Genomic DNA, 21438 nt, shown 5'->3' on the forward strand with positions numbered 1-21438 from the left:
TCGGTGCTCTGATGTGTTTGTGTGAATGGGTGTGTCTTTGGTCAGAGACCTGGATTTGATTGTTTTAAACTGTGTGTGTATTTGTGTGCTGATGCTCTTATCAGTTTATGCAACGTGCAAACACAGTTTTTTGCAAATGAATGTTTAATATGACAATTACACAGGTAGATTGAATGAGTCACTTGTCTAGCTTTGACAAACAATAGAGAAATGACTAGAGAATGAGAGGATTAGAGACAAAACCAAAACAGCACATCCCATAATGAGTTTCTGCACTTACCATGGTCGCCTGCGCACATCGTAGAGGTCGATCTTATTGGCTGAATTGCTTGAGTCGATCCAAGGGGAAGCTGTAATTTGGCAAAGGGGAGGAAATGGAAAGTTTGTTTACTTCACATTAAGCTTTGGTTTAAGGTGTGTGAGTCTCAGTGGCCAAACCCTCTTATGACCTACATCTATATTCAGGCTGTTTTTGTGCAGTGTTTGTATATATGCTTAAAAAAACATCTGCACCAGAATTTGTGTATTACCAACATAAAGGCTGTGACCACGTAACCAACGTGTTGATTTAGTTCACAATATGTTGTCACCATGTTTCTTTCCTAAATCTAACCCACGTAAATATCTGTTAAGTACAGTACATTAAGTATGATATGTTAAGTATGTTACATTGCGTACATAACGTTTACATAAACCATGTAACTTTACGTTAAGTATGGAACTTGCAACTTTAGAATTTTAAGAACTTTTTGGCTAAGACTCTCTAATTCCTATGTTAAGCAAGCAACTTGAACAAGGAGGCGATTAGCTTAGCTTTGCATGAATTCTGAAAGCAGGGTGAATCTAGCTAACCTGGCTCCGATGTTACCAGCAAGTCTACAGCTCAGGAAATAATACATATCTCATGTTTTCAATCTGTTCAAAACAAAGACATTACATTGTCAAGTTGTGGTTTTACAGGGAATTAAGTTCTTTAAAGCTTTTCCTTATTTTCTGTCATATAATACAGTATCGGATGTTCATAACAAACACGGCTAAAGTTTCAAATACCGCTCTGAATAGTCTATTTACAATGTTTTTTCTAGTTTGGATATCAGATAATGTTGGCTTGTTACAGATTTTTGTATCTGGTCATCTGCTTCAGGCACACTCGCAAGTGTTTACATTACATAGCCTAGTCTGCTAAATATAGCTAAATGCCAACATCAGGGAAACCAGTAATCTGGGTTGCCAATGTTGTTAATACTTCCCCGATTTTGGATCACATTCCTGCTGGAAAATGCACACACTGTATGAGAAAACTTGATGTTTTTGGCCATTTAAGTATGTAAACATGTTCTAGTTAACCCAAAATACAATTCAACACAAGATACAACTCTGAGAGCATAATAGGTCCCCTTTAATTATGCAATGGAAACCTGCGACCAGGTAACCAGTAATGACTTTGAACTTCAGACAGATGCTATGGAAATTCCGCCTGGACTCAGTCTTTATGCTAGGCTGGGCTTATTGCTTTGTGGTAATACCTCAATACTTACCAAACAGCCACCATAGTGGCATCTATCTTTTCCTTACATGACAAGAAAAGTAGCAAGCGTACAGTATTCTCCAAAACATCAAACTAATCCTCACTGTCATCTTTGGGGTAAAGAGGACAACCACAGGTGAACTCTCCTGCCTTGTGACATTTGGGGTGATGAAGAGTTCAAGATTTTGAATCAGAACATTATGAGCAATGATCATGACTGTATTCGAATATGTTTTTCCAAAAGTGATTCATGACTGTCTGCCTGAAATTGCAAGACTGAGTTCTGACAAAGTCAGCCAACAGCAACACAAAGTTTAGAGAAGTTAGCTTGTGGTAGCATGCATCTGCCTGCAACATGATGAAATGGCCCTTTGGTGGCACTTATTGTCACTGTCACTGACCACAGGAAGGTCAGCATGCTGTTAGTAACCCTATTGGCTGCAAGGCTGCTCACCTGGGTAGTACCGTGCCAATCCGGTGGCAGAGCCAAACACCTGCCAGAGGAGTGAGGGATCTTCCTCTTTGTTTTTCCGGAAAACATCCTCCAAGGCCTCCGTCCAATTTAGCTCATTCAGAATGATGGTGGCTGGAACACACACATACGTGTGCACACACACACACACACGCACACACGCACACACACACACACACACACACACACACACAGTAAGATTAAATGAGTCATATTTGTACAGAAGTACAAAAGCATAAAAATCACACAAGCACAAAATGTCAAGGCTTTTCAAAAACCATTTATTCTGAAAAAGCAATTTTGAAGTTAGCTTGAAAGCCTACACATACACACACACACACACACACACGGGCATGCATGTGGCACATGCGTGCACACACGCACACACACACACATAGATTTCCCAGTCTTTAGCTACTGACATTGACAGCTGCAAAGAGGCCTCCTTGCAGATATTGAAACTGATGTCAATCTGCTATGATTTCCATATCCTTTACTTTTTTGCTCTCAAAAACACAAACTCACAGCGAGATCTAGAGCTGTGGAAAGTGAGCAAAGGAGAGGAGAGAGGGAGCAAAATCAGAATGATTCAATTTGATATATCTGGAATAAGGCCAAAATCGTCTCCCGGGCAGTCCGGCGACAGACATACAGTAAACGTTTTGTTTACCTGTTAGTCTGCAGGAGCTCTTACTGGCTTAATGCTCCAACAATCTAGTTTGATCAAAAAAGGCAGCGCTTTGCCTGAGAGAGTGGGCTGCATGTCAAACTGAAGCTGTGCATGACTCATACTTGTATGTGTAGATGCTCTATGTGTGTGTGTTTTTGTGAGAGCAACTGGATTAAAGATACAACAAAGTACATAAAAAAGACACATCAGGTAGAGACAGGGGACAGACAGGAGACCTGGAGTTTGCTGAGACTGAGTTACATGTTTATGGTTAGTAAATTAGTTATGGTAAGTTAGTGTGAAGCCCCTGTGCTCAGTTACCAAATTATAATGACAGCAGAGAGGCACGTTTTTCAGTGAGTAGGGGAGACTGGGGTTGTTTGGCACACTTTGTAATATTTCTCTGGCATCATTTATTTCAAAATATTCTAATCAGCAGGAAATGGAAGGTTGAGGTCTCAACTAAGAATTAATATACAACTATGTAATGTAAATATGATAAGGCTGTCAAATATAGTTTTTTTCAATAAAAATGGATTGTAGAAGATTGAAAAAGAACTACTTATGTGCACGTTTTCGTAATCAAATGACAGCAACCTTTACATGTTTTAACATGGTAGAGGAGCATGGTAGAGGTCTCCACTAAGAGACTGTTTGAAACTGTTGAACTGTTGAAGTTGCAAAAACAAACAAACAAACATCAAACAAACAAAAAAGTTCGAGGTCACTTTGACCTTGTATGTCTTATTACTTCAAATTTGGCACAAACGTCCATTGGACTCAAGAATGAACTGATTAGAATCTGGTGGTTGAAGGTCAAAGGTCAAGGCCATGGTACCTTTATACAACATGTTTTTGGCCATAACTCAAGAACCCTCAGGAACCACCTTGAAACTGTACTGATCGCAGAGATCTCCTGTGAATGTTAAGCATCCATGTTTTTACAGACATAGATGTAAACTGTAAGTGCAACCTGACTGGTGCACAGACACACACAACTGCAAGGCGGTAATGCATCTATTTTTTTCTCTCACCCTCCCATTTCTCACTCCCGCACTATTCTGTCGCTCTCACCCTCTCTCTGTCTCCTCGATCCTTCCCCTCCCCACAACCACCTCCTTTTCCAAGCCTCTAGTTCCATGCTTTGTCGGACAAAGAGAGAGTTTAGGCCGCGGCCTTAAATTGCTCCCTGTGGTATTGCAGAGCAAAGCGTGTCCCAATGATAAGTGGTGACAATTTGTTCAGGCCTCATCTCTCTGCTCCCACAGGATGGTCGTTAATGGATTAGTCCTGCTGGTTTCTGTGACATCAGTAACAAGAAGTCTCAGGGTAACAAGACCCCATACAGGAAGCAATGGTATTCTACCCCGCCCATACTGCACATTGTGAACAGGGGACTAACAAGGAAAGATCACATCCAGTATTTCATTTGCCCATTTGCTGCCAGGAAGTCAATGTAGTGACCAGCTCATAAGGTGATTTGTGTCGGTGTAGTTACATGATGAAGACGAGACAAAATAAATGACTGAGACACAGAGAGTGTCCTTACTCACCATGGTCCTTTTATGTGTTCGCCCAGTGTAAAATTGACAAACCCATTATAGTCTCCCACGGGAATTAGGATGCAGACACACATCACACAAGTACCCCCCCCCCCGAATGGGCAGGTCAGGCGCCACTGATGAGCCCTCAGCAACAATATCAAAGGCGTGGCAAGGCAGCGTCCTCTAATCGCAGCCAAATACTAGAACAAATCACAGTTTAACTGTAAACAGATCCATCTCTGTGGCGAAGTGTCTGCTGTTTGCTCGAGGTCACCACGATGAGAGGAAGAAATGAGAAGTATCACCGCAGCAACGCAAGTCAATTCAGCTCTATTTGTCAGCCATGGCATCATGGCCTGAGGGAGATTAGGGGGTAGGAAACATGTGTTTTTGTGTCTGTAAACTTGGAGCAACAAACACAGATATTACCAATACCTAAAAAAAAGTCAGTGAACGTGTTTTCTTTAGGCGTTGAAAAGAAACTATCAGAAATTATAAAGAGATGTCTATGAATTTTTGAATGTTGAACTACTGACTTTCTGCATCGAAATTCTATTTCACTCCACTTGGACTGGAGACATGGCACAACGCACTGAGTTAAGAGAGGAAAAGAAGAGATAAAATGAAGAAGTAAACAAGTACTTTTAGTTAGCTGACACTGAGCAGGTGGTGTAGAACTTAACGTGTATCGAGGCTTAGCCCACATAAAACAGGTACATGTGGGTACAAGCATAGAAATATAGTTATGAACAGCTTGGAAAGGTTACTTTTGAAATGTGAAAAGTTACAGATTACAACTTACCCTGTAAAAAATGTAATAAGTTACATAAGCAACAAGGTAATAAGCAACATCCTGTATTTTTCGAGTCTCCAGATCTCCATTCCATTAAGGTCAAAGGTTAGCACTATAGACGGCTCGCTGTTGGTTACTGGTGCAGATCATAGACTGTATATAAAGATGGACAACATGACAGTTCCCCTAGAGTGTAACTTTTCAATCTCGATCGCCCCCTGGTGTCTGTCTGCAGCATAGGTCATAAAGCCCACACCTCCATGTTAGTGAATGGGACACAGGCCAAACTAAAAAAAAAAAAGTACACGCCAAATAATTTTTTACCCCAAAGATGGTTTCTGTCACTGAAGGTAGTTCTCATCACTCAGATCTTTGTTCAAGTGATTGTTTTTATGATATGTTTTAATGAGTTGTTTAATTCAACAAAAAGGGGATTTTCCGCCATGATTGATAGCTGTGACAGCCAATCCATGCACTCGTGTTCAATGGCGCTGCTCGTAATTTGTGGGACGGGTGTTTTGGTAGGAACTCCGACACGGCAGATATCGCTACTGCCAGACTCCGGCTCCAAATGACTTCACCAGTGAAAGATGACAGTGCCGGTTTCCCAGATATTTTAGCATGACTTAAACATAGGGGGGACATGTAGTCCATCTTTATACACAGCCTATGGTGCAGATTCAATATTAACTTGGCACTTTTTTTCAGATTGTCCCCGGTATTGAGTCCGCTGAAATCTGCCATTGTAAATATTGATGTGACCAGGCATTTACTCAACAAATTATAGCTATACATTTGGTTGTGGGTATCTTCTTAACAGGTCAGGTCAGGAATCTAAAGATAATTGTAAGAAACAGGTAGTTAGAGTAGTGAGCTTTTTGAGTCTGGTCATGCAAACTGGTACCTTTCCCGCATCCCTGCAAGAATCTGTTTGGACTTAATGCAACACTGAGCAGTCACTGTTTAAAACTATAAGGGTCAACATATCGGTTTTGAAAGAGAATGAATTCAGCAAAGATGCCAGATTAAAAAAATCACACTGTTCAACTATCATATGGTTAACAAGTGAAGACATATAAAATAAATAAATAAATAAAATAAAATATGAATGATTCATGCAGCAAGAAGACATGGGAACTGAATATGGAAACGAAGACACTAAAAATTCCCTGTGAGGCATGTAGATGCTTTCAAAAACAAATCAAACTAGATTCTGGCAGTGACTGATGAGGGTGACGGCGGTGGGAGGAGGTGAGGAGGGAAAGCTGCACGGTGCCATGCCAAGAGATGCCCCGTGGTGTTCCCTGTCATCAGCTAGCTGGTGGCTGAAACCGCCTGTGCATTTGAAAGTAATTACATGGTGGGGGCTGAAGTGGTGAGAACCTGCAATCATCGTATCAGAAGGGGCCTTCTACTCGATGATACTTCGCCACTCACTTCTGATTGTGACGTGAGGCACAAGGCGTCCTTTTTGCAGGCATTTACACAGCACTGACATACATGGGGAGATTCCATTCTAATACATCCCAATATCGACACATATCTTTGGGTGGCAAAATGTGTGCAGCAATGAAAAATTACATTATTATGCACCTTGGAATCACTAAATAACACAAATTTTCACCATTCATTCATTAAAAAAAGTTGCCTTGCTCATCAATGCTGCAATTTGCACTATCAAATGTAAAATGAACAGTAAAGCAGTAAGTTTGGATGGGTTGTTGAATGGAGGGATGTCGGCAGCAGGAGCTAAAAACTCTGCAGAGAGAGCTGGGGGTGAGAGGACTTCATAAGAGCCAGCTGAGCTGCGGTTCAGCTGGACACAACACTGAATACCACACTATTGTGTTTGTTATCTGCAAGTTTTTAAAAATCACATTTTTGCCATTCGATGAAATCTGCAACCCAATTTTACTCATAGACTTGGGTGAAATAATTTCAATGAGAATGACGGGCAGTGACTCGACCAGAAAGCAAATTATGAGAACACGCTGCATAAACTGTGAACATCCAGTTGATCTTGATCAGGGTGAACTTAATCTGACCTCAAACTGCAGTGATCTAAATATATGTGTGTATTCTGTGGAGACCATCTGACAAATAGCTGATCATTTGGTGATGCCACAGGGGGAAAAGCTGAGTGCAGCTATCACAAATGTGTAGGAAAACCATCCAAGGCAATATGAAGATGTAGAGACGTGCAACACAATCATAGTGGCTATAGCCAAGAGGAAGGGGGATATTACACCAACACACACACACTTGATGTCCATATTTATTTCTATAGAAAGGTGTTGAGGTGATGAAGGTGAGAAAAGCCCTTATAGAGCCTGTTCACACCTGGTGTTAGCATGCATCTTAGGTAATCACAAGTGGACAGCTCTGTCCACTCACAGCTGGCATTATTAAAACATCTCCACGTGTCTCCAGTGACCGCTTGTGATCACATCTCACTTCCTCTCTATATGCATCTCCACGTAACTGTCGAGCCCTTATACACCTCACTCGGACAGGTTTCCACTTGTTGACATTGGCTCCAGTTATCCGGGATGAATTCAACAATACAGTACATGACATTGCAAAAATCTCATTCATCACTGTCTTAAAAATTTTATGCGGGGGTAGAATGGTATTACAAGAAAGAAACTTTTTCTGGGAACAATCTGGCATGGAGGGGAATCCCAATCAGCTGATTAGTACATCCTGGGAAGGCATCCAACTTGTTGCAAGGACACAGGTCGCAGACATAATGACAGTGAGAGGGAGGAAGAAGGGATGAGGAAAAAAAGAGAGAGAGAGATGGAGATGCAGATACCTCAGAGTTTGGCAGCCAGCTCCATAAAGTAAATAGAATGTGTATCAAGTGGCACAAGAGTGCAAAAAGGAAAAAAAATAAAAATCAATTTCCATGCTGTGAGCTTTGCCACAGGGACCATGACTTTGCTACAAACACGCTCACATACACAGTGTCACAGTATCTCAGCACGTCACTGTGTGTGTGTGTGTCTTGGGCTGACAGGTGCCACACAGCGTTGATGCAAACGGGCATCAGGCGAGCCTCCGCTCTCCTGCCAAGGCCTCGACGCTTTCTCCCCCTCATCTCCCCTCACCACATCCACACCAATCCGCCTAATGAGTGAGAAGACACAAAGCCATGAGATCCGTACACAGTACAGTAGGTGCATGAGATGTGACACACACACATGCCGAATCTCACACCCCGAGTGTTTCTTCCCCTCTCGCTGAAACACATTCACACACAAACTCTGATTCACCTCCAGTGTGCATGCACGCACACGCATAAACACGATAATGAATCCCAGTCTGACCACCCACACTGGATCAGCAGGGAGAATAGCTTCCAATCAGCAGGACTAATGCGGGGGAGAAAGACAGTAGCACATTTGTCTCCACACACCCCACTATTAATATGCTTAATAAAGTGGAGTGAGGGATGAGGGGAGCGTGGAGTGATGGAGGGCGGAGTGAAGGGTCGATGAAAAGGAAGAAGGGAGCAACATAATTAAAATGAAAAAAGGGCAAACGTGGCAAAATAAGAAGTGAAGAAGGTATGGGAAGGTAACTAAAACACAAACCTTCCGCAGAAGAGAAAGGAAGAATAAAAAGTAGTGGAGGCTGTGGAGAAACACTACCACAATTAAGAGAAGATGAGGATGACACATCTCTCCTTCAGCATCACTAAAAGCCACAAGGACGCCAGCCTCGTCTAGACAAAGTCCCTTAATCAAGTTACCAGTCCTTCCTCCACACAACAAGATAGAAACCAGGGCGTGTCTAAGTGTCTCCTTCCAAATACACAATCACACACACTCACAGGGATACACATTGCCATGGCAACGCTGACAGTGCCGGCCAGCCGGAGTGGCATCAATGTGGCAGCCCGTCCTTGCAGATAGAGCGAGAGGAAGAGAAAGAGAGAGGGAGCACCAACACCAGCCAAGCTTTGCTGCTTTGTTAACTACAGCTCCACCCAGACCCCACCCTCCACCACCTGCCCGAGAGCTGCAGGACATCAAACAGATACCAAACAGCCTGCAAGCTTGGACCCTATTTTCTCATGCTTTTGTGTCTAAGTGACTTATAGGAACAACACATTTTAAATTGGTCCAGAATTGAGCAAAACGGCTGCGGGAACAACAGGATCCACTGACAGGAAAAGATATTATGTCAGATAATTTATGGGGAAGGCTTTATTCGAGAATTAGATACTTTTCTTTAACTAGAAACTGCTCCCACACTCCATTTGAATAAACAGTAATTTTAGAGTGTATAGTGTAAGAATATTTTCAAATCTAACTGAGTGAACAAAGGGTTTATTTCAACCAAGCCGGAGTTGATAATTGCTGAAAAAGTGGAAAAATAAACCAAAAAAGCTTTCATGTCATTTTTGTTTTGTTTGTGTCCAATTAAAACAAATTTTGTGTCTTATGATGATGAAATTACTGTTTAAGTGGAGTCTGGTGTGTTTGGGGATGAAAATTTTGGGGCTGTTTCTGGTTAAATAAAATAGGATATTTTACAAAAAGGCCCATCTCTTGTAGGATCCTTTTCATCATGTTTTCAGACACTGAGAATAACAATCTGAGCCTGACAGTGTCTCTAGCAGATGTAAATTGAGGGTGCGCACATGCCCTGAATGGGTACATTCAAAAAACCTTAAGTGAAAATAGGTTGAAAAATACCATTCTCATCCTTTAAAAGGTTGGTTCATCAAAACTAACCTAAAAAAGAAAAAAAGGGGAGCCATGGACCTACTCACACTACACCCACCCATCATAACATAAATTAAAGAGTATTTAATAAAACAATATGCATGGCAAGACACACTTAACAAATTGCTGTAAAAATACAGCTGGAATGCAAAGGTTTGTTTTCAAAATACAGTACAGCACAGAGATATAAAGATACAGAAAGACAGCAAAAGAGACTGAAAAATCACACTAGGAATACCCCTCTCCACCAATCCCCCAACCCACCGTCTGCCTTTCATCATAACAACTGTTGCTTGTAAAAATAACTGAATGCATTTGGCCATTTGGCAATGACAAAAATGTCTGCAGAGGCCTCAGAGGCCCGTCGCTCTGCACATTTATAGTCCAACTTATGTGGAGTGACTCGCACAGTCACCGTCATGTGACTGAGTCCTCTGCATTTAGCAAACCCAGTGTGACGATCATTACTGAGATTGATACTGAACGCTCAATCAATGCCAGCGAGGCTATTAGCTCATGCCTGGGTTTAAGGAAATTGTTTAACGTTTTTGTTGCCAGCTCTATGTGTGTGTTGTTAAATGCGGTATGTAAAAAAATTAAACCATTCATAAAGTGTCATTTTAAGCAGTGTGAGATAGACCAGTGATGTAATCTAGCTTTATGAGATTTCCCTAAAGCTTGGGTGTGATTGATCTAGATTGTTTTAAGATTATCAGATTAATATTCACTCGTGTTACATCACAAGCTTCTTTTTTCTGGAGCCCTGTCTGTGTGCATGTTTGGTGCGATTGTCTGTAGGGAAGGACATCACTGTATGCTTCTGTGTTACACAAGACATGAGGACAACAGAGGGGGTTGATATTCTAAAAAAAAAACTTAAGACCTAACTTTTTAGTTTGGCTTTTAATTAAACTTTATTTAATCACTACTTTCTATATCATTTTATTATTTTTAAAATACTTATTCATTATTTTATCATGTGCTGTTATTCTTTGATTTGCATTTTATTTACAGTTTGAGTATTTTATTTATTTATTTACTTATTTAATTGTAAGTATCTTTCTGTTTCTAGGTTTTATCCTACCTCTGGTTTTTCCTCACTCATGGTAGGGTTTCCTCAGTTCCTGGTTTTAATGAGCACTGTTGTATGAAAAGTGCTATAGAAATAAAGTATGATTGATTGACTGATTGATGTCTGTATCTTTACTTTTGTGTGTGTGTGTGTGTGTGCCACTCTGTCCTTCCAGTGTACTCATCAGTTTCCTAAAATGAGAGGCTAACCCAAAGGACATTAGTGCATCTATCTCTTCCAAGGAAGCTTGTGCCTGCTTAATGTATTGCTGTTTTCCATACATTAGCAAAAGAACAAATCAAAGTGTTATAGAGAAATACCAATCACATTTAGATTGGTATCAGTGTTGTTCAAAGTCACAGAAAAAATACACTGGTGCAAAATCCATTACATGATGCTCACATTAATTTTACACTAATGTCCGTTTCACGTTTGACACTTTAAGGTCGTAAAGGATCAAACTGCAATTATTTGTTCCTTAATGACTCAAATTTGTCTAAAGGGGTTTAAGGCCAGCCACATTTGGTAATAGCATTCTTTATTGTACCAGATTTAATTACCGTCAGCCAAATCTAGTTTGACTGGTGGCCTGTCCGTTGTTTTTTCCTGCTTTATGTCCAGTCTTGGGAGAGGCTCCAGAAGAGAGGCATGGCTGATTATCCCTTTGAGGTTATGGCTCTGTATGTGATTAGATCAGCTTGAAGTGTCACAAGTGTAATACCACAGAGTCCCAGCAAAGGGGGTACCAAAAAGATTTAATCAGAGAGGCATAATAACCTCATATCAATGAGTAGAGCTGTATCCGGTGTCATCTTTTCACATTTGAAGTTTCTATTAAGGTTTTTGAATGATTTTTGTAATATTTTATGACATCATCACCCTAAATAATCTCCAATTTGAATTAAGTGAATCAATTAATTTAAAAAGTAAAATAAAGTAATCATATGCAGACAGACAAACAATATAGACATTCACCTCTAGTAGAAATGTATTAAAAATGAGGTGATTTTGGAAAATGATAGCATCTATCTTTAAAAAAAATCTTTAAAAAACTCTGGAGCTGTTAAAAATGTTTGGATCACACAAATTGGAAATAATCCTCTGCAGCAGAGCCACCACCATGTAATCTGTAACAAATTTCACAGCAACCAACAAAAGTTGTGGTGACACTAAAATAAAAAAAAATATCCTCACTGTGGAAAGATTCAGGGGATCACCTAAATCAATAGGATTAGGGGTCAACAGATTATCGGCCTGACCAATTATTGGGGCCGATATTTCGCATTTTGCCGATTATCTGCATTGGTGTTTTATTTTTATGATCGCAGAAAGATTTTCATTTTATTGTAATTGCATATCAGTTCCAAATATCGGTTATCACTCTCATTAACTACCAATAATCGGTATCAGTATCGGCCCTGAAAAACCAATATCTGTCAACTCCAAATTAAGATTCATCCTCTGGAGACCACAAATATCTTTAGAGATTTTCATTGCAATCCATCAGTCCGGAGCAAAGCTTTGACTGACCTACAGACCAACAAAACCACGCCTTATAGCCATTCCACAAACATGGTTAAAATCAAGCTATGTACAACACTACATTTATATGACGAGTGCAATGACCAAGCCATTTATGTTAACACAGTAAAATGAGCAGTGACAAAAGAAAAATCATGTGTATAAAGTGTCTGATAAAGGCACCAAAATAACAGAACAGCTTCCTGCAAGCATAAAGCACCCATGAAAAGACCTATCGTTGGCAGAGGCACTGACACTGTTCATCTGTCCTGAGAGGTCAGTGGGGTTAGCAGTGAGCGGGAGGGAAAGGAGCAGCTGGTGACCAGGGTAAAGAGGGGGCTAGAGTGTGCTGGCCATTGGGTTGTTGGCAACTGGGCTATAAATAGAGTAGAATGGCCAAGCCTTGGTGTGGAACTGTCTACAGTACAGACAACGCTGGGAGGCTGAGCTCTGCATCATGGGAACGTACTGTAGATAGTGGACATAGTGATGACAGGCATTAAGAGCGACAGAGAGTAGAGCAGGAGGTGGTGGTGGTCACTATGTACTATTTATAAAAGCAGGATGTGTGGACAATATGAGAGAGATTATGTTTTTTTCCAGAGTGCATGTGTTTGTGTTTTTTTAACTTACAGCCTTCGTATATGTCCGTAGGGATGTGGACAGCAGTGGTGTTGTACGAGACAAGCCGTTTGAAGTCGGGGTCAATCTCAAAATCATCTGGAAGATATCTGTTCCTCCGACTCTTTCCTTCATCTGTCTGATTAAGCTGCACAAAAAGGGAAAAAAACAGCACAACTTAGAGTTTCAAAACCATCCAAAAGCATCTTAGGATTTCAAGGGTAAGTTTGGTGTTTTTTCAGAGTAGACCTTGTTTTCACTTGTTTTTGTGTCTAAATGACAAAAGTGACAAACAATTTTCCAAATGGGTCCAAATCTGAGCAGGAGCACTGCAGCTGGCAGCAGCGAAACAGGCTGCAATGCAACGATTTGACGATTCATGTCCATTAAAAACATTTTTTTGCCACTGACAGGTTCAGATTATTATTCTGTGTCCAAAAACTAATGGAAAGAATCCCTACAAAGATAGACCTTTTTATTAGATCCTTTCAATTTAACCAGAAACAGCCCCAAAGTCATTAGTGCCAAATAAACCAGACTCCATTTAAATAAACAGCACTTTTATCATCATAAAACACACTTCATTCAAAACTGACAAGAAACAAATCAAAGCTCACAATAAACTTCTTGGTTCACTTTTCCACTATTCCAACAATCACCAGCTCAGGTTTAGTTGAAATAAATCCTTAATTCATTCAGTTAGATATGAAGAAATGCTGGCTTTAATACACTTAAAATGACTATATATATTTTAATGGAGTCTGGTGGGTTTGGCAATGATGATTTCGCACCATTTCTGTCAATACAAAAACAAGCACTTTTTATGAACGTAAATTGATGGTTTGAACAGGTTGTTACATTGCAGCCTGTTTTGACTAACCCAATACTGGACCAATTTCAAAATTTGACACAAAAACGTGAAAATAGGGTCCAGGTTGAAAAATACTGAATAAAACTCAATGAAACTCAACTTTTAAGAGGGATCTATGCATGTTTGTCCACCCTCCATTTGTAAACATAATGTACATGCAGTTTCTTGCTACTGTGAATGACAAGGTGTCAATGGTGAGTATTCACTGAAATGTCACTACTGACAGATTAAGACTGAGAAACTGAAACGTTTTCGGCAGCGAAACATAAATCCCGGTGTCCAGGGAGAAAGAGAACGAGTGGAGAGGGCCTGTCAGTCAAATACAGAGTGACATTAGTGTGCTGTGGGTGTGGGTTTTTTTTCCCACTGGGACAGTGGAAGGGAATTAGATGCTGATCCCTGTTTATGAGAGCAGACAGATGACGTCTGAAGCCAGGGGAGGCATTCAAGTTCTCACGCATACTCGTGTTTCTGAGGCCCAAAACATGTTCTGGTCCTTACGCAAAAAAATACTTTCTTATACACAAATGCAAACCTTATCAAAGTATGAATATTTTTAATTCCTTAGAACACATACAGTGACTTCTTTTTCTTTTCTTTTTTGGACAGCCTATCAATAAAATCTGCTATCAGGTTTGTTGCCATGGTAATGATCTCTTGAGGGCTGGATATGGGTTGCTTGTGGTGTTTTATTTAAGGAATTAGCATCTATAATTGCACTGTGAGAATACAAAAATAATGAGATAAAGTTGTACTTACGTCATCTTTGGCGTTGTAGTAAACAATTTTGTCGATCTACAAAGAGAAAGAGAAAAACATGAGCAACGGATGACCAAAACAGGAAATATATTTCTTTGAAAAGTAACTTAAAGGGGACTCATTATGCTTTTCTTTATTTTATGTCATATATATGTATTTATGTACATGTATATGTATTTATAATGACACAATGACGGATGCAAGTGTACATTAGGTACCCACCAATGTTACATGTAACTACATGCTACTGTCAAGAAAACATAATGTTGGTTGCTGATGTTGTTGATTTCTCCACAATTATGGGCAAGATACAGGGTTCCCACAGATCCTTAAAAAGTCATAAAAGGCATTGAATTCCTTTATCTAAAAATGAGGCCTTACTTAAAATGTCTTAGATCAATCAATCCAAAGTTTTGGTCAAAGTTTTGCTTGATAATTTTTGATTATTGTTCATGCTTGGCATCATTGAAAATGAGGATCTCCCTCAACTGATTTCCAAAATCTTAAAATAAAGGTTTGAAATGACCTGAAACTCCCAAAAGATGACATGACAAAAATAAAACTGTCATATCTGTTTTGTTTTTAAAGCTGCATCTGCAACTGTGGATATGTACTTTAATATTTGCTTGGCGGGCAGCAGTTTGTGTTTGACACTAAGGATCAGCGAAGTAAGTGGTGTTGTTTTGCTCTCACACCGCTGGGCTTTAAGCACACAGACTAGCAGGGTGCTAACGAGGTAGCCTAGCTGCTGACAAAAGGATGCCCTGCAGCCACGGAGCTGCTTCACTGACTCCCACCACCTGCCTACCACTTCTGATGCTGCAAAAGGGATCTGTGACTCCTCCTGCCACTGCTACTGTTACCTTAGCTCAAACAGGTTGCAATTAGCACACAATAAATGATTAAGCTGTGCCAGCTGTGCCATTAGCATCTGCTCTCAGTTTTGCAATTTAGCAAGGAAACGTGTGAGTTAACCTTATGGGCAAAGAGGAGGTGTGGTGCACACATGCAAGCAAAAATATACAAACAAAAAAGAGCTGTCAATAGGAGACTGTCCCACGATGTTGTGTGTCAGGTCGTGTTAATGCAGATATGTGCACCTTAAGAGGTGACGATAACACTAAAGTCACACCATGGCACGCCTCAGGGGAGGCTACTGTGCGCAAGAACGCTCAATGTGTGAGATGGAGGGATGAGAGGTAGATAACTGATTTATGCTATATGTGGCAGGTTGTGGTGGGTGTGATGTGTACTGCCAAATCAGTGTGTGTTTGAGATCTGTATCTTGTCTTGGAAGGTTCTTGTTAACATATTGCGATCCAATCTCTGCCAGGTGTAACTGCAGTCCATGTTTCCATTTGTAAAAACCTAATGACTCATTCAATATGCTGTCCACTCGCTGAAAACTCACAACATGATCTGCACCCACCAGTTACGGTGCTTTTGCCTCGCATTCACAGCAGCAGCAAACACTGCTTTGTCAATAGTTGTAAAAAATGACCTTTTTCTTCTCAAATGAAAGTTAATACAGGTTGTAAAGCATCACATTTAATTATCTGTACCTCTGAATCCACTCATTAATAAAAATGAGCTTAAATCAGAGTGCAGACAGCAAGAACTAATATAAATACAGAATTAAACACAAACAATGCAATCAAATTGAGATGGTGGATGGCTTGTATTTTATCAGCAAATGTAAATAGGGCCAAAGTCATTCTGTTACACTGAACAGACACACAGCAGCCACAGCTATTAAGTATTTAAAGTCAGCAGGGAGACATGCCCAGTAGTAATGGCCCAGTTATCAAAGGTGACAGAGAACAAATGCCTGCATATAAACACACACACACACACGCTCTAAATCATTTATATTTTAAATAATTTATGCTACAAATCCTTTCCATATATTTACATGTGTGGGCAGGCCTACTTTTTACTTTTTGTTTGTGTTATTTTAAGTAATTTAAAGCTTTCTGCACAGCACTCTGTGTGAAAAGGAAATTGAAATTAAATTCTGTACATATTTATATATTTTGAAGGTGCAGAAATAGCATCAAAATAGACCTTGTTCATTCCCTGGACCACCCAACAGAGGTCCAGGATGCTTTTTTAATTTATAATTGATTACTTTTTGATCATACCTGACCCCTGGCCTCCTACAATTTTGCAAAAGTGCAAAAGTATTGCTGGTGTAGGAGAATTACAGTAACCAAAACATAAATAGCCCTGTCTAGAGCCAGTGTTTGATTTGTCTACTCTGTGCTACTGTAGTATAACATGGCTGACTGTGGAAGAGGACTTGGTCCATATGTAGCTATAAACAGATCATTCTAAGGTAATAAAAACACAAAGATTCCTATTTTCAGGTATTTATACACTAAAGAATACATAGTTGGGAATATTATATTCGATTTCTGCCAACAGATGCCCCTAAGTCTTAGATACTGGACCTTTATGATTCAAGTCCCTAGTGATGAAGTGGACGACAAGCAGTAGTATGATTTGTCCAGGGGATAAGAGTGGCTTCAGGGAGGAGTCAACATGATGTCTAACGCCATTCATATTGAAATATAAGAAACTGTAACATCATGCAGTCCAGAGAGAAATTGTGTCTGAGGCGAGGGAGCGCACATTCTTTGGACCAATAATTGATGAAATCACCAATGTAAGTACATCTTAGCAGTTTTCCTGTAGCTTCTACAATTATGTAAACAAACGCAGTCATGCACATGCATTTATGCTCTGTAGCACCACTAAGCAAAAAATAAGTATGCATGGACGTGTACTGTATTATAAATTGATTTATAATACAGCTTCTGCACAAATGTAACATTCACTACATTTGTGCAGAAGCTGGGATAAACAACCAACTTTGAAGACATCTATAGCAAAACAATAGACACAGTATCCAGTTTTGTACCCTTTCCTATTTACAGCGTTGGGGAGATATTTAATAAATCCAGGTATTGCAGAAATCCCCATAACATTAACAAAAAAATTAATTACGCTTGCTAGCCAAGCATCCTGGGCCAAAGGAATATCAAACTCAGTGAGTAATAAATGAATAGCTCTCCAGAGAGGATATTTCTTTCCCTGTTTCCTCAGTGCAACACAGCTTGAAAGAAGTTGACTAATGGGAACTTTTAATGGAAAAGAATCATTAAGGCTTGGCAAACCACACTGAAGAGTTTTTTTTAAAGTTAATAGGCTAAATGGTGAAGTTGAATTTCTTTGAAGTTCTTCCACCACAGAGCGTACACTCGATATCATTTGTCATTTGTTAAACAGCTGCCAAGAGCGTGAGGCTTTTCTTATTGCAGAGCAGGGGCAGGAAATTTGCAATTTGCATTTTATTATGAAACGGCTGCAGCTAAAACACAACAGTGAATAGCCTAGAGAGCTGCATTGTAATCCTCATAGAGAGCACCATTGTGGAATGGGGCATTCACTGGACCAGCAATTGGGCAGTAATTGAATGAGTAAAATAATAGTGTGTTGCTGTACATTCCCTTAATGTATTCTTAATACTATGATTAATGGACAATATCAGAGTGAGCTGTGTGTGTATGTGTGTCCGCTCATTATAAGCATGCCCAGTTGTTTCTGCCCATTATGTAAAATAATGAAATTCAATCTGGTATGAAGTCATTACAGCTCTACTGTCACTGTAATGAGATTTGCCATCCAATTATTACAATCATATTGGTTCATGAATAACATGTCCCTTCCCCCAGCTCCTCGTCTGAAGTTCACGGCACCACTTGATCTATATCACAATGAAGCAAGTGTTAATGAACATAGAGCTCCAGCCGCTCACTCACCTCACTGTCATCCCTCCACGCGTGGTCCATTTGAAACTTTTCTGCCTCTGTTGCCAGCCTCTGGGAGAAGAGAGAGGGGAATGCAGTATGTTAGTCCATGTTTAATGTTCTCTTAAGAGTTTTTGGCTGTGAGGCTACATTACTGACAACATCATGATAATAGCTTTGGCCCCAGCTCACAATTTGTCTGAGGATGACAGTTTTTGCATTAGCTGATTTAGAGATTTGAAAAGCCATGAGGAAATCTAACGGGGATATCTGCTGAGGCAGTCTCTACACCCTGTGATTTTAAAAACAAATGCAGTAGAAGATTTGGACAATTAAACATCAGAGCGACATGCAAAATCATGACATCTAATGCCTACCATGCACCAAAAAATATTTTTAAAAGAAAAAATTGTGACATCTTTTGAAAGAGGATTAGGGCCATATCTATTATAAGATTGAAGTTGTTATTTAATGAGAACAAAATTATACAATTTTACAAGAAAACGTTTTAAAATTAAGAAATAAAGTTGTAATTTTACCAAAAAAAGTCAAAAATCGGAAACTTATAAGAAAAAAAAGTCATATTAAAGTAGACAAATCAGCTGATATTTTTCTTGTATATTCACAAGTTTAATCACCTAATCACCTATTAGGCCAAACTCCTGTAAAGAAATATGACATTTTAACAATTCCTCGAGTTTCAATCAAAAATACATACTTCTAGTAACACAAGATAAAATTCAACAGTCATTTCAACAGTATTCCTGTCAATTCAGCATCAATATAATCCATAAAGTTAAACTGTATTTATGTACAAACTTTACATTTTGGATTTTGTTGCCTCATATTGCTGCTTCTGCTGGTTAGCTGTACTATTTTATTGAAAGGAGACCATGGGAATGAGAGGCGAATTGCCTCAATACACACCAAACTGAACACCAATTCTTGGTCACTCCGTAACTCCACCAGTTTCTCTCCTTTTTTAAAGTACAAGAGAAGTGAGACTTATTCACATTATTGTACCTCCCTGGAGTCCCCTCCATGTTTACCATCTACCCATTTTGCTGCTTCCTGTTTGTTTCTGGAGAGAGTGCAGTTATTAGCTGTTGACAAAGTCACTGAACTTTGATATTTGCACAAGCAAAGACTAAAATCTTACCATAATATTGAATATGGTTTATTTTTTTGGAACGTCAAGATGAGACAATAATTGAGTTTTGTGACCACCCAACCCCAAAAAACCAAGATCGTGGGAACACCAACTGAGGTAGAATTTTCATAATTTAATTTTAACAGTGGAAATCTGTCAGCTACAGTGAAATCGCTTAAAAAGTAATTTGACATAAGGCCAGCATTACTCTATGGCAGCTCAAAGAGGGTGCTGCTAATGCAGGAACAGTGTGTTTGAGGGAAAATACCAAATTTCCTGTCAGCACCTGCAGGTCTAAATTAGGACTAGCTGTGACACAATGTTGCGCTAAAATTAGATAGCCACCTCTTCCATCTTTCCCCAGATCTGGTCCTAATGACTGGGTTAATGGGTTTATAATGGGCCCAGCTTTTAATCTGTACCTGGTCTAGAAATGCACTGTACTATTAATTTCCCCTGGGAAATATCAAATCCCACTCTTCCTCTTTACGCGTACTACACTAAGGGTTTCAAGTCACTCAGAAGGAGCACAAACTTGATGGAGGCAAAGCAGTAAATTAATTTATGAAATGAGAAGAGGAGGGGGTTGAAACAATGAATTATTGAATTAATTCTGCGGCAAAATTAAACAAGACAGTTGTGAGAATTAGAGAGTGATGTGGAGTGATACTGGGATATTAGTCGCAGTGTTTGGGTGCAAAATAAGATCTCAAAAATGACACCAACTGTGCGTTTGTCTTTGTTTGCAATTTTGGAATCACTCATCTAAAAATGCTATCTTATACCACTTGGCTGATATCACTGAAGCCTCACAACAAGACAAAGTATGCATAATTCATGGGATGAACTCATCAGAGAGAAACCAGCCTGATGGTTAAGAAAGCACAAAAGAAGAAAAAAACATCAATCATCTATATTAACTCTTAAGTCGTCCATAAAATAGGAATTTCCACAGCAACAGTGCTGACATTTTTTAGCCTCTTTTTTCTCTGCTGCTCCTTTTTTTTCTCAAAGAAAGCCCCCCTTACTGCATAATCAATTGGCGCCGAGGCAACATTTTGATAATGAAAACTCCCTCCTGCAGATCTGGCTTCAGATCACTCGTGCCTGTTCACCACGCCATCCCATAATGCATGCTGGGGGCTGACACTCTTGTGGTCTGAAACACGGTTACCTCGACAGCCTCTCAGTTGTGTCTCATTAGGGGGGAAATTTAGCAGCAGCTGTCAGAGACGTTGGGACCTCGCCGCTAGCAAAGGAGCAAAGGTGAAACAGAGATGTGTGTGTGTCTGTGTGGTTAAGGCAGGAGAGAGACGCTTTAATGCATTTAAATACTTAACACCTTTGTTTATAATGTGCCACAGGCAGAATGCATATGTTATTTAAGGAAAAATAATTGGGCTGTATTTAAATGGTATTGTGGCATACATCCTTCAAGTTGGTCATCCACCCTTCTATTGTTACGTTAGCTTTTCATTTAGAATTCCCATGCATAGAACACAAACATGGGAGGAATACAGCTATTAAACATAAACAGGACTTTCAACCAGGAAATTGCTGTTTGTGTCCCTTGTGAAACCAAAAGTTGATTGAATTTAACTTAGATTCAAAAGTTATTTACTGAGTCTAAATTGTACTGTACTCATATAACATAACAAACGTACTTAGTGACTGTTACTAAAGAATGGGGATGCAAAACGGGGAAGGCACGTCAAATAATTTTTGGTTTAGGGGAGGGACATACAGGATTGAGTGGTTGCATTTTGTATTTATTATGAATACCAATTGAACTCCCATACCCATTGGGTTTAAAAAAATGACAAAATTACAAAAAAATCAACAAAGCCAGAATCTGTAAAAACAAATTTGAATTCTTTGAACACATCTGGTGCGAC

The 21438-nt window shown here is 39.7% G+C and overlaps 1 protein-coding gene across 3 annotated transcripts in view; it reads right to left on the reverse strand.

Moving 5' to 3' along the window:
- Positions 1–21438, reverse strand: part of cacna2d1a (calcium channel, voltage-dependent, alpha 2/delta subunit 1a) — a 114013-nt gene that overhangs the window by 47107 nt on the left and 45468 nt on the right. For all 3 annotated transcript variants that reach the window (XM_042510981.1, XM_042510980.1, XM_042510979.1), the window contains exons 4-8: positions 18406–18465; positions 14585–14620; positions 12967–13102; positions 1983–2114; positions 281–350 (exon numbers count right to left, since the gene is read on the reverse strand). In XM_042510981.1, coding sequence (XP_042366915.1) covers positions 281–350; positions 1983–2114; positions 12967–13102; positions 14585–14620; positions 18406–18465 — 434 coding nt within the window. The remainder of the gene's footprint in view (positions 1–280; positions 351–1982; positions 2115–12966; positions 13103–14584; positions 14621–18405; positions 18466–21438) is intronic.

The sequence above is a fragment of the Plectropomus leopardus genome, chromosome 22 (assembly GCF_008729295.1).
Source record: "Plectropomus leopardus isolate mb chromosome 22, YSFRI_Pleo_2.0, whole genome shotgun sequence".
NCBI lineage: Eukaryota > Metazoa > Chordata > Actinopteri > Perciformes > Serranidae > Plectropomus > Plectropomus leopardus.